We start from the raw sequence: 15,863 nt of genomic DNA, 5'->3' as shown, positions 1-15,863 counted from the left end.
TGAACAAACATAATAAGGTTGTTTATCTGAATCTAATTTTATAGCTTACAAAATCTGCCAAATACTGGGATGAAATACTGTTCTTTTTCACATATGCTAATTGGCTAATCCAGGGATTGGCCCATGTGCATGCAAGGGGCACACATGCCTACTTTCTCATCGTTTTTTAATTGGGTAACTATATTTTCCTCTACAGGATTGGATAGTTTTGTAAATGTGTTAAGTCCCTTGTCGTTTTATAAGCTATTACAAGAAGAAAAGTCTATTTTACACATGTTTCCAAGTCAATGGGTTTTATCACAAAATGTGAATTCTCTACAATTCAACGAAGTCCCTTTACCTGCCTTTTGTCCATGTGCTGCACTGAACATAATCGTAGTCGGAGCCATTTACTGTACATAATAGTTTTGTAGCCTTATAATGTTACTCTCCCTGTACAGTCTGTGTTAGATTTGAGTCTATTTTCATGTGATTGACAAACTGTAATTTATACACGTCACATTCTCCAGGACTGGAAAAGATTGTTTCATTCCATTGGGTGGTACAGTACATTCATGTCCACATGTTTCCTGACCTGGTCACTTCTACAGGGATTCTCTGTCAGTTATCTGTCACATTAACACTTCCTGGAGGGCAGTAAGCATCAGACACAATGCTATGAATGGAAATTAAAGATTTTCCACTTTTATTCATTGTTTCATTTAGAACCCAATATTCACACCTTGATGAGTGATGAGTGATGACTTTTCCAAAAATGTGCAGCGATACATTATTGTTATTATTGTTTGATCTTATTTTTACTGATATACTTTGAAACACAAATATTAGATAATCATCAACTCGATGCTGTGATATGGGTTTGTCCAAGTTTGGCGCCTTTTGGAGCTAAAGGAACATTCAAGATGTGATAGTAAAAGAACAATAAAAAGTTGGACTGAGGAATTCTGACAATTTTCTCAATCCCACTGGAGCAATTAGTTCAATTAGTAAAAAACAAAAAACATTCAATACAGATCTGACAGATCTCAGCAGATCTCAGCAAGAAAGCTCTGTGAACTAAGAATCATACTGACTTTTTGTACAATTTGATGCATTATACTGAAGAAAGCTGAGTCTCTCCGCTGCCATTCAGTGATTTTTTTAAAACAGATTTTAACAATGTAATTAAGACATTTGTTGTATTTGACGGAGAAGTTGTTAAACCAAATAATAGAAGAACACACAGGGCCCTCGATAAAAGCCTGATAAGAACAGCACAGAATGGAAGGAGTAACAGAAAAAGAGCTCAACATCCTCTATCATGCTACATGTACTGTTTCTGCTAGTTAAGTTGGGTTCTGGCAAACTCTCCATGACAAAACACAAATGTTCTTCGAATGGAGCAAAACAAATTAACCTGACCAGCAAGCTGCTAGATGAATTCTTACAATATTTGTTTCACAAACTTATACAAAATCCCTTTTAACAAAATGTTGCTGTGATATTTGATATTAGAGCAGAGGACCAAGTTGTGACTGACAGAATTTGTACAAATAGAAAATTAATACAAGTAGATTTCAAGTTCTACCAGATGTATGATGGACAGAGAAACACTACATTAAATGCATGTAAAATGTTGACCGGCAGAAGCAGAATTCGGAGGGTGGTCTTTCCTTTAAATATTATGCATCACCTACAGTATGTTGAAATCTTGTAAATGAATCAACAAATCAGTCTTTAGTTATGTGTCAGGGGTCTATAATGTTGTTGTCAGACCTTGGCACAATATATAAGAGAAGAAGACACAAAGGAATGGGAAGGGAGGGAAGAGGAAGCAGCACACACTTCCTCAGACAGGATACTGAGCTGCTCCAAAAGGCATCCTGGAATCTGCAGCCTCAAAGGCCTCAGCTCCTGCACCTCACTCAAACACTCATCTTTACCTTTGAGTCAGAAAAAAAAAGCATTCATGAGAGTTAAAGGCTCTTAATACGACCATGAATCAGAATGAACACTGTAATCCTAAATCCATAAAGGCCTATACAATTAATTTATAAGCACTATAATAAATGGTACATTGCCTGACTACAGCAAATTATGAAAAATGTCTATAAAATGATTGAAAAATACAACAAGCTGCATTGTTCTGCAGCAAATGTTCAGTATAATTAATCATAAAACCGTCTACAGAACTTGTTACCCTCCTGGGATTGGTTAATGGCTGCCACCTAGTGTTTTTTTACACAAATAGCAAAATGAATAGATCAAACATTCTAAACATATTTTCAAATAACTAATCATGTAGCCTATTGTACATTCATAGTGAAAGAGCACAAATTAAATATTCTTAACCCACCCAATTTATCAATACTCTATAATGCGGCTGCCTATGTTAATAAGCAGCCCGGAACATTTGTCTTAGCTTGTTTCTAGACGGTCTTTTTTTTGCGTTGCTCATAACAATGCCCTCATCTCATGCGACTGAAAATGTTTTGGAGCAAACCGGTTCATTTCAGTAGCATAGATGTACTATGGGCATTTCTTGCATCCTGTTTTATTGTAGCTTTTGGTTTATATAAAGCCTTATCACGTTTACCAAGAAACTACGAAAAATCATTTGGTGTTGTCATATTTCAAGACGTTATTCGCTACGGCAAGACAAAGCAGAACCTCAAACGCGATGATTGGCTGCGAGTGTTTGACGTGCCTAAAAGGTATGGAGTCTCACTGACCCAAACTTCTTCTTTCCTCCAGCACAAGTCTATTAAAAGAAGCGTCCTCTTGTCCTGTCTTTGCAGATGGTTCTGGCACTTTTACGCGGTGTCTGTTTGTTGGACTGGTTTTCTGCTCTTCTTTTACGCGACCAGCCTCTTTCAGCGTCATCCACTTCCATCATGTTTAACCTGGTCATTGTTCTTTTTAACTGGTGGAACGCGCAGCACCGATGCAGAAAGAGATGGTGAGCTCTTTAACTTCACTTTATATGTTGTCATTTTCTTTATGCTTTACTTTTTTAATTGAATCTTGTATATTACGACGGAGTAAAAGGGCCAACCAAGAAACAAAAAAATGCGCTGCACTACGAGAATAAAGTAATAATTAATGAGAAAAATACGTTAATTAATGAGAAAAAAGTCTTAAATTAACGACAATAAACTCATTAAATAACGAGAAAAAAGTCATTAAATAACGAGAAAAAAGTCATTAAATAACGAGGGAAAAAAGTCATTAATTAATGAGAAAAAAAACTCCTTAATTAACGAGAAAAAAGTCGTAGTTTAGGGGCCGATTCAAAGTGACATGATCAGTTCACTTTCAGCCCCACGGTCAGGACGCACAAGAACGGGCTTGGATGAGCTGACAGTTTAGAACTACATAAAAGCCTGAAATAGATGTTAAAGTGTTTCCTGGCCTTTAAAACGATGTCTTACGTCTGTGTTTATTACAAGACAAGACACTGCGTTTAGCAGCACCTTTCCTGACCGCGGTGAAGTTAGTTTCACGTTGGACGTTGGACATTCGCCTCCGCAAGTAGAGCGGGAGCTTCCTCTGAGTGTGCGCCGCCTGCAGTAGCTCGACGCGGGGAGCTGCGCGCTGAAGTGCCGCTTGGTACGCCAGTTAGGGACCAACTCTAAAGTACCGTTTGTTTAAAAATGTGTTGTCTTAAAAAATATCAAACGTATTTATATTTAAAAAAAACAACAATATTGGGCATGAATCCAAGTTGCTAATATTAGATGCAATAGTCCTTTTGGGCTGAAAAATTAACCCTTTGTAGATTTTTAAAGAATATTTTTAGTCAAAAAATCAAGGATTCTTATCAATAGCTCCTAAGTCAGCTAGCCTAGATAGTAAACGCTAAGTGATTATAATAGTTTGAGTCTCCAGGTATCACGCACACCTTTTACTTTTTCAAATTAACCCTTTATAGATTTTTAAGGAATATTTTTCATCAAAAATCAAGGATTCTTTTCAATAGCTCCTAAGTTAGCAAACCTAGATACTAAACACTAAGTGATTATAGTAGTTGTGGTCTCCAGGTATCACGCACACCTTTTACTTTTTCAAATTAACTCTTTGTAGATTTTTAAGGAATATTTTTCGTCAAAAATCAAGGATTCTTTTCAATAGCTCCTAAGTTAGCAAACCTAGATACTAAACGCTAAGTGATTATAGTAGTTGTGGTCTCCAGGTATCACGCACACCTTTTACTTTTTCAATAGCTCCTTACTTTTTCAATTTAACCCTTTATAGATTTTTAAGGAATATTTTTCGTCAAAAAACAAGGATTCTTTTCAATAGCTCCTAAGTTGGCAAACCTAGATAGTAAACGCTAAGTGATTATAGTAGTTGTGGTATCCAAGTATCACGCACACCTTTTACTTTTTCAAATTAACCCTTTATAGATTTTTAAGGAATATTTTTCGTCAAAAAACAAGGATTCTTTTCAATAGCTCCTAAGTTAGCAAACCTAGATACTAAACACTAAGTGATTATAGTAGTTGTGGTCTCCAGGTATCACGCACACCTTTTACTTTTTCAAATTAACTCTTTGTAGATTTTTAAGGAATATTTTTCGTCAAAAATCAAGGATTCTTTTCAATAGCTCCTAAGTTAGCAAACCTAGATACTAAACGCTAAGTGATTATAGTAGTTGTGGTCTCCAGGTATCACGCACACCTTTTACTTTTTCAATAGCTCCTTACTTTTTCAATTTAACCCTTTATAGATTTTTAAGGAATATTTTTCGTCAAAAAACAAGGATTCTTTTCAATAGCTCCTAAGTTGGCAAACCTAGATAGTAAACGCTAAGTGATTATAGTAGTTGTGGTATCCAAGTATCACGCACACCTTTTACTTTTTCAAATTAACCCTTTATAGATTTTTAAGGAATATTTTTCGTCAAAAAACAAGGATTCTTTTCAATAGCTCCTAAGTTGGCAAACCTAGATAGTAAACGCTAAGTGATTATAGTAGTTGTGGTATCCAAGTATCACGCACACCTTTTACTTTTTCAAATTAACCCTTTATAGATTTTTAAGGAATATTTTTCTTCAAAAAACAAGGATTCTTTTCAATAGCTCCTAAGTCAGCAAACCTAGAAAGTCAAACCAAAGTGATTATAGTAGTTGTGGTCTCCAGGTATCACGCACACCTTTTACTTTTTCAAATTAACCCTTTATAGATTTTTAAGGAATATTTTTCGTCAAAAAACAAGGATTCTTTTCAATAGCTCCTAAGTCAGCTGACCTAGAAAGTCAAACCCAAGTGATTATAGTAGTTTTGGTCTCCAGGTATCACGCACACCTTTTACTTTTTCAATTTAACCCTTTGTTGATTTTTAAGGAATATTTTTCGTCAAAAAACAAGGATTCTTTTCAATAGCTCCTAAGTCAGCTGACCTAGAAAGTCAAACCCAAGTGATTATAGTAGTTGTGGTCTCCAGGTATCACGCACACCTTTTACTTTTTCAATTTAAAAACCCTTTATAGATTTTTAAGGAATATTTTTCGTCAAAAAACAAAAATTCTTTTCAATAGCTCCTAAGTCAGCAAACCTAGAAAGTCAAACCCAAGTGATTATAGTAGTTGTGGTCTCCAGGTATCACGCACACCTTTTACTTTTTCAAATTAACCCTTTGTAGATTTTTAAGGAATATTTTTCGTCAAAAAACAAGAATTCTTTTCAATAGCTCCTAAGTTAGCAAACCTAGATACTAAATGCTAAGTGATTATAGTAGTCTGTCTCCAGGTATCACGCACACCTTTTACTTTTTCAAATTAACCCTTTATAGATTTTTAAGGAATATTTTTCGTCAAAAAACAAGGATTCTTTTCAATAGCTCCTAAGTCAGCTGACCTAGAAAGTCAAACCCAAGTGATTATAGTAGTTTTGGTCTCCAGGTATCACGCACACCTTTTACTTTTTCAAATTAACCCTTTGTAGATTTTTAAGGAATATTTTTCGTCAAAAAACAAGGATTCTTTTCAATAGCTTCTAAATCAGCTGACCTAGAAAGTCAAACCCAAGTTATTATAATAGTAGGCGAAATAAGAACAAGATAGGGACAAAACAGGAACAAAACGGGACGGCAAAATAGGCACAATACAGGATCAGAACAGAGCAGGAACAAAACAAAAAGAAGCCAAGAAGGAACTAAACAGCAGAGGGGGGCGTGCCCAAGCCGCTGCGGACCACCACAGGAGACTTGCAATATTACCAGTGGAATTACTACGTTCAATCGAAACTGATCAAAATAAATTCTCGGCACATACCGGGCATGGTTGACAGAGTAGCACACGATACTTCCTTAGCTGCTCAATGGGATCGCTCCACACCACAGGCTGCATCCAAACTGAGTGGACCAGCGCATGCAACGTTGGCCAGCTGTTGCCGCACAACAGCGCCTTCGCCGCAATCTGCGGCACGTGGTCATGGACAAGGCGTTAAAAGCCAAACGGGTGTACTTGACCGGTGTATCTGGGGCAAACCGGGATTTAGGAGCGTTGAAACTGAATGACTGAGGAGAATTGGGAGTTCATTACCTGCTAGGTGATTTGCCAGAGCCCCGGACCGCATTATGGGTGCCTGTGGCACTGCAGCGGCACTACCGGAAGAATTTAATTCATGAATTTGTGAAATGAATCGAAGCCGTGGGATTGTCATTACCTGGAATGGAGGACGGAGTGGCCAACAACCAAGGCCCGGAAGAGCGTGTGGGTGAAACGAGAGGCGGATGAGGAGGGCGCGCTTAAAGTGTCTGCCAGCTGAGCGCCACGGAGCGGCAGGTAAGTGTACCCTCAGCACAGGCCTCTACAGCCCATATTGCCACATTCCACCCCCCCCGAAATGCATCGTCGCCCCGACGATGAAACACAACTTAACACCAAGGCCTAAAAACTACTTGTGTCAGCCTGGAGGATGACACAGGAGCACCTTGGCCGGATGGTTGTTCAACTAGGGACCTTGGAATACGGTGGGGATTTAGGTATTGGCCAGCGGTCGTGCGAGTGGACCGGCGTACAGATGCCTCGCTGAAGCCAGGATTGGCCACAGCGTCAATTACTGGCGGAGCCTGGTCAGTGACCACGGTGGGGAGAGCAACTAATGGTTCTTGAGCACTCGGCACGTGTAATGGGACGTGGGAGGAGTTTTGGGGCACAACTGTTGGCTGCCGCACCGGCGGCTGTAAAAACAAATCATCCTCAAATGACTGTTCATCTTCTACGATTGGTGCTACAGGTGCATCCGGAGGATTCACACCAGGGACAGTGGCAGGGGAGTCACTGCAAAGCAGGGCCTTCAACGGGGATCGGTGGACCCTTTTTACCTTGGTTTGTTGATCCACAGGAGCCACCGTGTACACCACACCATCTTCCCTTGGGGCTTGCAGGACAACATAGGTTGAGGACCCCACAGGTCTTGGGTCTTCCGACAACCCCTAGCACTGTAATCGCGAAGTAGCACCAGCTGGCCTTCCTTAAATGGCACATCTATGACCCGTTGGTCATGATTTGCCTTTCTGCGTGAGGACGCCAGACGCAATCTTTCTCTTGCCCCGTTGAAAGCCACCTGAAGACGCGTCTGGTGCTCTTTTCACCCACTGTTACGAACCTAGGGATTCTGTAGGGGTGTCAGCTCCCTGGGCAGTGGGAGTCAGCACCCTCTCCTCGTTGCCAGGTGATTCTCTCCACTGCAGGTCCCTCCTAACACACCTTAGGATCATTTGGCTTGAGTGGAGCCAGCCTGGATATAAGGGAGGCTGGTGGGAGCAGTCTCTCTCTCTCTCGCCACGCCCCAAGACTGGTTGCTGTACTGTGTGGCAGCACAGTTTAATTCTGTTTATTTTTGCACATTTTCATGGCAACGATACATATCACACTACACTTATTTAGTTGCCATCTACACAGATACATTAGTTTCTTTTGCAGGGCCTGATTATTTATAATAAAAATATACTATTAATTATTGTGAGTGCTGTGTGGACTCCCCTCTTTGTTTGGCTGCCGTTGAGCCGGGTGGTCGTAACAGCTCCGCCCCGGAGCTGATGGTCCGGGGCGGAGAAATGAAGAGGAACGGATCCAGGGCATTGTCCAGCTGTGGAAGAGGGAGCATGCAGCTGTGCAGGGGGAGGGGCGGGTGACCAATCAAATCTCAAGAAGTGAGCATTTAAATCATTCACCCACTATAGATCCCCCTCTGTCTGGGCAGGGGAGATTTTGAAGCCCAAGATGGTTTTCAGGCTTCTCCACACTCCCTGAATGTTCTTCTGCTGCAGCTGCTCCTCCATCCTCCTCTTGTAGCCGGCCTCAGCCTGCCTGCTCTTCCTCCTCAGCTTTTTCTGCACAGTCCTCAGCTCCTCCTTGTTCCCTGACCTGAAGGCTCTCTTCTTCTCCTTCAGCAGAGCCTTCAGTTCACGGGTAATCCATGGCTTGTTGTTTGGAAAACACCGCACCGTCAGGGAGGGAACAATGTTCTCAAAACAGAAGTTGATGTAGTCCGTGATGCACTCTCTGATGGTGTTGATGTCCTCCCCATGGCCGTAAAGCTCAGTCCAGACAGTCCCTCAGAGCCTCCTCGCTCTCAGCAGACCACATCCTCACCACACCGGACACCACAGGCTGCCTGCGCATGATGGGTTCATACACAGGCCTCAGATGTACAAGGTTGTGGTCCGAGCTGCCCAGGGGAGGGAGGGGGGAAGAAGAATAAGCCTCTTTGGTGTTGGCAAAAAACAAGTCCAATGTTCTATTGTTTCTGGTGGGGCAGGTGACATACTGGGTGTATGTTGGTAGAACAGAAGAGGGAGAAGCGTGGTTAAAGTCACCAGAGATGAGGAAGAGAGCCTGTGGATGCTGTGATTGCAGCCTACAAGTGCAGGAGAGCAGTGCTTCACAAGCATATTCAGCATTGGCAGACGGGGCCACATAGACTACAATCAAAATCACATGCGAGAACTCCCGGGGCAGATAATATGGCCTCATGCCAATAGCCAATAGTTCAATATCCGAGACTTTGTAATCTCATACAGCTTACACAACTGCTGGATGAGAGGGCTCTCAAAGTTTCGTCCCTGGTCCGAGTGTATGCGTGCCGGAACACCAAACTTTGCAAACCACTCTGTGACCAGGACTTGCGCCACAGTGGAAGCGTGCTTGTTGCGGGTTGGAACTACAAGTGTGTATTTGCTAAAAACGTCAGTCATGACCAGCACGTTTTCCAGACCAGTGGAGGTCTGCTCTAACAGGGTAAAGTCGATAGCAAGGATCTCGTTTGGCTGTGAAGCCAGTAAGTGGCCCATAAAGGCGTGAGGAACCGATTGGTTGTCCTTTGCATGCTGACATCTCTCGCAAGCCTGGCACCATTGGGCTACCTCCCGTGACATACCTGGCCAATAGCACCGGGAACACAGCAAGGCCAGAGTCCTCTCTATTCCTTGGTGTCCATGCTCCTGATGGACCTGGGTGAGGACATTCTGGACCAAGGCTTTAGGCAGAAGGAGTTGATACACAGCCCCACCACCGTCAGGACGAAACACCTTCCGATACAGCAGCCCCTCTAACTCTACCAGGCGGTCCCACTGGGCCAGCACTAAGAGGGCAGTCGAAGAGAGGGCTCGTCGCTCTTCACGAGTGGGCTGTCGATTTTGTTGCCAAAAGGTCAGGATCTCCTGTATGGCGGGGTCAGACTGCTGAAGCTCGCGGAGGTCAGCAGGGGCAACTTGCGGTAGAAAAGTCACAAGGGACTGTGTTGCCTGTGTAACCATTCCTTGTAGGGCTTGTTTTAACTGCCCAGGCAGACATGTGCCCCAAGTTCCCGGTGCCACTTCCTGTAAGGAAGTGCCAGGCTGGCGAGACAAAGTGTCAGCATTTTGGTTACACTTACCTGAACGATATTTTAATTCAAAATCAAAAGAGGCCAACTGGGCGGCCCAGCGCTGCTCAACAGCTCCCAGTGTGTCTGAGGAGGGATGACTCAGGGGATTGTTGTCCATATAGATCACGCATTTGTGTCCTAGCAGTTACTCCCTGAATTTCTCAGTCAGGGCCCACTTAAGGGCCAACAACTCTAGCTTCATGGAGCTGTAGTTGGACATGTTGCGCCCAGTCGGGCGCAGGCCTCGACTGGCGTACGCAAGAGGTCGCACCTTCCCTTCCTGGTCCTGGGAGAGCACTGCCCCCAATCCAGCATGACTTGCACCAACCTCCAGAATGAATGGGAGGGAGAAGTCAGCGTAGGCAAAGTACCGGGGCCGTGGTGAGCTTGGCTTTTAAGGCCTCAAAGCTCTGCTGACATTCTGTGGTCCAGGGTCCAGTAGCACAGGCCGTTTCCTTGACCGTTTACCAGTCAGTTCAGCAACTCTACGGTGTTTGCTAACTGCTAAAATAATCCTTGATTTTTGGCAGAAAACATTCCTTAAAATTCAAAAAGGGTTCAATTGAAAAAGTAAAAGGTGTTACCTGGAGACTCAATCTACTATAATAACTTGGGTTTGACTTTCTAGGTCAGCTGACTTAGGAGCTATTGAAAAGAATCCTTTTCTTTTGACAAAAAATATTCCTTAAAAATCTACAAAGGGTTAATTTGAAAAAGTAAAAGGTGTGCGTGATACCTGGAGACCACAACTACTATAATCATTTAGCTTTTACTATCTAGGTTTGCTAACTTAGGAGCTATTGAAAAGAATCCTTGTTTTTTGACGAAAAATATTCCTTAAAAATCTATAAAGGGTTTAAATTGAAAAAGTAAAAGGTGTGCGTTATACCTGGAGACCACAACTACTATAATCACTTGGGTTTGATTTTCTAGGTCAGCTGACTTAGGAGCTATTGAAGAGAATCCTTGATTTTTGACAAAAAATATTCCTTAAAAATCAACAAAGGATCAATTTGAAAAAGTAAAAGGTGTGCGTGATACCTGGAGACCACAACTACTATAATCACTTGGGTTTGACTTTCTAGGTCAGCTGACTTAGGAGCTATTGAAAAGAATCCTTGTTTTTTGACGAAAAATATTCCTTAAAAATCTACAAAGGGTTAATTTGAAAAAGTAAAAGGTGTGTGTGATACCTGGAGACCACAACTACTATAATCACTTAACTTTTACTATCTAGGTTTGCTAACTTAGGAGCTATTGAAAAGAATCCTTGTTTTTTGACGAAAAATATTCCTTAAAAATCTACAAAGGGTTAATTTGAAAAAGTAAAAGGTGTGCGTGATACCTGGAGACCACAACTACTATAATCACTTAGCTTTTACTATCTAGGTTTGCTAACTTAGGAGCTATTGAAAAGAATCCTTGTTTTTTGACGAAAAATATTCCTTAAAAATCTATAAAGGGTTAAATTGAAAAAGTAAAAGGTGTGCGTTATACCTGGAGACCACAACTACTATAATCACTTGGGTTTGATTTTCTAGGTCAGCTGACTTTGGAGCTATTGAAGAGAATCCTTGATTTTTGACAAAAAATATTCCTTAAAAATCAACAAAGGATCAATTTGAAAAAGTAAAAGGTGTGCGTGATACCTGGAGACCACAACTACTATAATCACTTGGGTTTGACTTTCTAGGTCAGCTGACTTAGGAGCTATTGAAAAGAATCCTTGTTTTTTGACGAAAAATATTCCTTAAAAATCTACAAAGGGTTAATTTGAAAAAGTAAAAGGTGTGTGTGATACCTGGAGACCACAACTACTATAATCACTTAACTTTTACTATCTAGGTTTGCTAACTTAGGAGCTATTGAAAAGAATCCTTGTTTTTTGACGAAAAATATTCCTTAAAAATCTACAAAGGGTTAATTTGAAAAAGTAAAAGGTGTGCGTGATACCTGGAGACCACAACTACTATAATCACTTAGCTTTTACTATCTAGGTTTGCTAACTTAGGAGCTATTGAAAAGAATCCTTGTTTTTTGACGAAAAATATTCCTTAAAAATTTATAAAGGGTTAAATTGAAAAAGTAAAAGGTGTGTGTGATACCTGGAGACCACAACTACTATAATCACTTGGGTTTGACTTTCTAGGTCAGCTGACTTAGGAGCTATTGAAGAGAATCCTTGATTTTTGACAAAAAATATTCCTTAAAAATCAACAAAGGATCAATTTGAAAAAGTAAAAGGTGTGCGTGATACCTGGACACTCAATTTACTATAATAACTTGGGGTTGACTTTCTAGGTTACCCGATTTAGGAGCTATTGAAAAGAATCCTTGATTTTTGACGAAAAATATTCCTTTAAAATCTACAAAGGGTTAATTTGAAAAAGTAAAAGGTGTGCGTGATACCTGGAGAGCACAACTACTATAATCACTTAGCATTTACGATCTAGGTTTGCTAACTTAGGAGCTATTGAAAAGAATCCTTGTTTTTTGACTAAAAATATTCTTTAAAAATCTACAAAGGGTTAATTTTTTAGCCCAAAAGGACTATGACATCTAGGATTAGCAACTTGGATTCATGCTCAATGTTGTTGTTTTTTTTGTTTTTTTTATAAATATGTTTATATTTTTTAAGATAACAAACGGTACTTTAGAGACGGTCCCTAACTGGCGTACCAAGCGGCACTTCAGCGCGCAGCTCCCTGTGTCGAGCTACTGCAGGCGGGGCACACTCAGAGGAAGCTCCCGCTCTAGTTGCGGAGGCGAATGTCCAACGTCCAACGTGAAACTAACTTCACCGCGGTCCTTTCCTGTTACGCATCATTCACAAACTGTTGGATAAACGCTTTACTTTCTCCATGATGTACCCGTAGTGCACCGTGGGCTCAAACAGCAGCCGTGCTCCGTGCCACAGTCGCCCGCAGACAGGAGGAGCAGCCTCGGTGTTATATTCACACATGTTCTGCTCTTCTATGGTGTTGTTTCTCTATGTGGGAACTTCGAGCACAGTCACTCTTCTCACGTGCTCTTTATGTGCACTTAAGTTTTATGCCCGGATTCTAACCTTTTGTGATCCCTTGGACAAACTCAGTAAAACACACAGAACACAAAACATCTGTCTGCGCTTCCACTCAGCTCCTCCTGACGCCCGGATCGTGTTTGGCACAGCCAAAAAGCGATATGTTTTACGCACACGCATCATCCATACATCATCCATACAATATGGATGAGCGTAGCTCCAACACACGCGAGCACCCAATACACGAGTACGTCATTTTTACAGGGGAAAATGCCCGCATCATAAAGATTGACATCTATTGTGGGCTTTTGTATTCTCTTTTAACCAAGCGCCATTTGCGTCCTGGTGGTGGCGTGTTTGTGTAATGAAGACTCCACAGATGCATTTGACTCAGTGCAGATCGACGTCATAGCTTTAAACACAGTTCATACAAAACAGAGCTGTTACTGGACTGTACCATTATCTGCCTTTATATTGTCTTTAAATTATGAGATTTTTCTCGTTGTTTTAATGACTTTTTTTTTAACGAGAAAAATCTCGTTAATTAACGAGAAAAAAGTCATTAATTAATTACTTTATTCTCGTAGTGCCCCGCATTTTTTTTGGTTGGCCCTTATACTCCGTCGTAGTATATACATGTTTTTTTTTTTTTTTTTTTTCTACAGTATGTGTTTGTAAATAAGAATCCGCGATATTGACAAAAATAAGAGTATATGATGTAAATTCAACAGAAATGTGTTAAAACATGTCTTTTAACACATTTGTTTTGGTTTAATTATCAGACGTATGTGAAATATTGGTCAAAGTAATCACAAATGTGCAGAAATATCACCATTTAACATTATTTAAAGGTTAGATTTAGATAGTTTATTGATAATGTTTGTATAATGTTGTATTCCTTTAATCCGCTCTTAAACTATGTACTCCATATTCAAATGTTGCATATCTTCAAAACATCATTCACAATATCATCTCAATTCCTTTATATTGCCCACCTCACTTTGTATATTATGTTTATCTCTCATTAATGTAATGTTATTCATCTTTACTCGCGCCGTCTTTGCCATGTCCAGTCCCACAGATGACCACTCTGCTGCTGCTCTTCCTGCTTTGGGTTCACACTTTCAGGAGACTACTCGAGTGCTGTTTTGTCAGTGTCTTCTCGGATGGAGTCATTCATGTTGTGCAGTATCTATTTGGCCTGGTGTATTACATGGTGCTTGGGCTGACTGCACTTTGCTCTGATCATATACTCAAAAGAGGTAAGATTATGGTGGGATTACCTTTTATTTCCAAGACTGCTACATTTTCATTATTGTGTATGTCTTTAAAACAAAAAGTCAAGATTGTGCACACATGTTGATAATAATAGATGAGTTTTTCCACATTTACATTTGGCACAGACAAAAATGGTCTTGAGAAGCTGTAGTTTCAAAAAGCAGTGCTACATCATTGACGGTAAAACTATTGAATGAATGGAAAAAATAAAATTGTGAACGGATCCGCACAATTTTTGTAGGATAAATTATGCCAAAATATTGTCTTGTCTCGTTCTCTTGGAAAATGTGTCTCGTCACATTCCTATTCTCTTTGTATCTCACTTTGTAGACAGTAGCAGATTGTTAACACAAGTGAATTGGTGTCACGTAGCTGGATGTGCACTTTTTGTTTTGGCGTCATTGCTACAGCATCGATCCTTGGCCCTGCTCGCAAAACTACGCACTGGAGAATCAGGTCTGACATCTCCAACATCTCATCTAACGTTCTAATGCAATGATGTTTAATGTAGTGTATCAACAATATTAGAGGGTGTAAACTGTCCTTTGTCATCCCACAGGAAATGTTGAGACAATGGCTCATAAGATGCCCACGGGAGGCGGGTTTGAGTTGGTGTCCTGTCCACATTACTTTGCTGAGGTTCTGATCTACATCTCGCTGTGGGTGGCCTCTGGAGGACTATTTACATGGTGGCTTGTTTCTCTTTATGTATTTTTCAACCAAGCGCTCGCTGCACAGCTCTGTCATGACCATTACAAGTGCAAATTTGAGTCATACCCAAGACAAAGAAAAGCATTTATACCTTTTGTGTTGTAAGTGTGGCATAGATTTGCAAGAAGGGGCAAGAATCAGAAAGTTAAAATCAATCAGATTTTTAATCCCTGCCATTTACAAGACTAATACAGATAAACGGAGCGCTAACCTAAAATATCCCTATGGAATGTGTGGCGTCTTACACGGGCGGTCCGGACGCGCCGAAATCCCTGCTCCGCGTTATATTTCTAACATTCAGATATTAGGCGGAATATGACGGTTGACGCCTCCTTCCAGTATTCTTCCATGAGCTCTTTCGCACGTCTGTGGCCTTGAAGTTTGCGGCTGTTCTGGGAAGGTGTCCGTCCTTATCAGAGAATGTCTCAAAAGGAGCAGTGAGTGTCTCAAATGGGACAATAGACTATGTGTTGTGCGTATAAGGAGTTAACCCAAGTGGAACACAGTCTAAAATGAATATAGTTGGTTATACTTTTAATACAGTTTCAAAAAATGAATATAGTTGATTATACAATATAGTAATGGTTAACATATTTAGATGTTTAGATTGAATAGACTATTGCAACTATATAAATGTCTGTAAATTATTAACTGAAGTATTACTATTATTATTTTGTTTGTTTGGTCAGAACGGTGTATGTTAATGAACGTACAGGATGCACATGCTGTAAACACGCCGGATTGTTGCCATGGGCTAATTTGCATCGGTAGTCTCAAATTCACAGTGTCAACAGAGGGAGGGAGAAAGAGCAGTCATTCTAGAACGTATACTTGTGTACGTGTTTGACATTCATTGATCATGGCAACTGTCCAGAACTACTAGAACTTATTGTAGCATTTACACTGTTTTCGTCATTAAATGATTGCAGAGTTTGCAATGTAAACTAATTAGGAAACTTTAACTTTAAACTACAAATCTGAAAAACACCAAAATGAA

The 15,863-nt window shown here is 40.6% G+C and overlaps 1 protein-coding gene across 1 annotated transcript; it reads left to right on the top strand.

Annotated features, from left to right (window-relative positions):
- The first annotated feature begins 2,407 nt into the window (after window positions 1–2,407).
- srd5a3 (steroid 5 alpha-reductase 3) lies at window positions 2,408–15,367 on the top strand. Its single transcript, XM_072439320.1, has 5 exons — window positions 2,408–2,693; window positions 2,778–2,938; window positions 13,951–14,139; window positions 14,486–14,611; window positions 14,715–15,367. Exons 1-5 carry the CDS (start codon window positions 2,455–2,457, stop codon window positions 14,969–14,971), a joined length of 972 nt encoding a protein of 323 aa, XP_072295421.1. The 5' UTR covers window positions 2,408–2,454; the 3' UTR covers window positions 14,972–15,367.
- The last annotated feature ends 496 nt before the right edge of the window (window positions 15,368–15,863 follow it).

This window comes from Eucyclogobius newberryi, unplaced genomic scaffold (assembly GCF_026437365.1).
Source record: "Eucyclogobius newberryi isolate DKJ021-1_F unplaced genomic scaffold, fEucNew1.0.hap1 SCAF_9, whole genome shotgun sequence".
NCBI lineage: Eukaryota > Metazoa > Chordata > Actinopteri > Gobiiformes > Gobiidae > Eucyclogobius > Eucyclogobius newberryi.
This window is presented reverse-complemented; position numbering and strand designations above follow the sequence as displayed.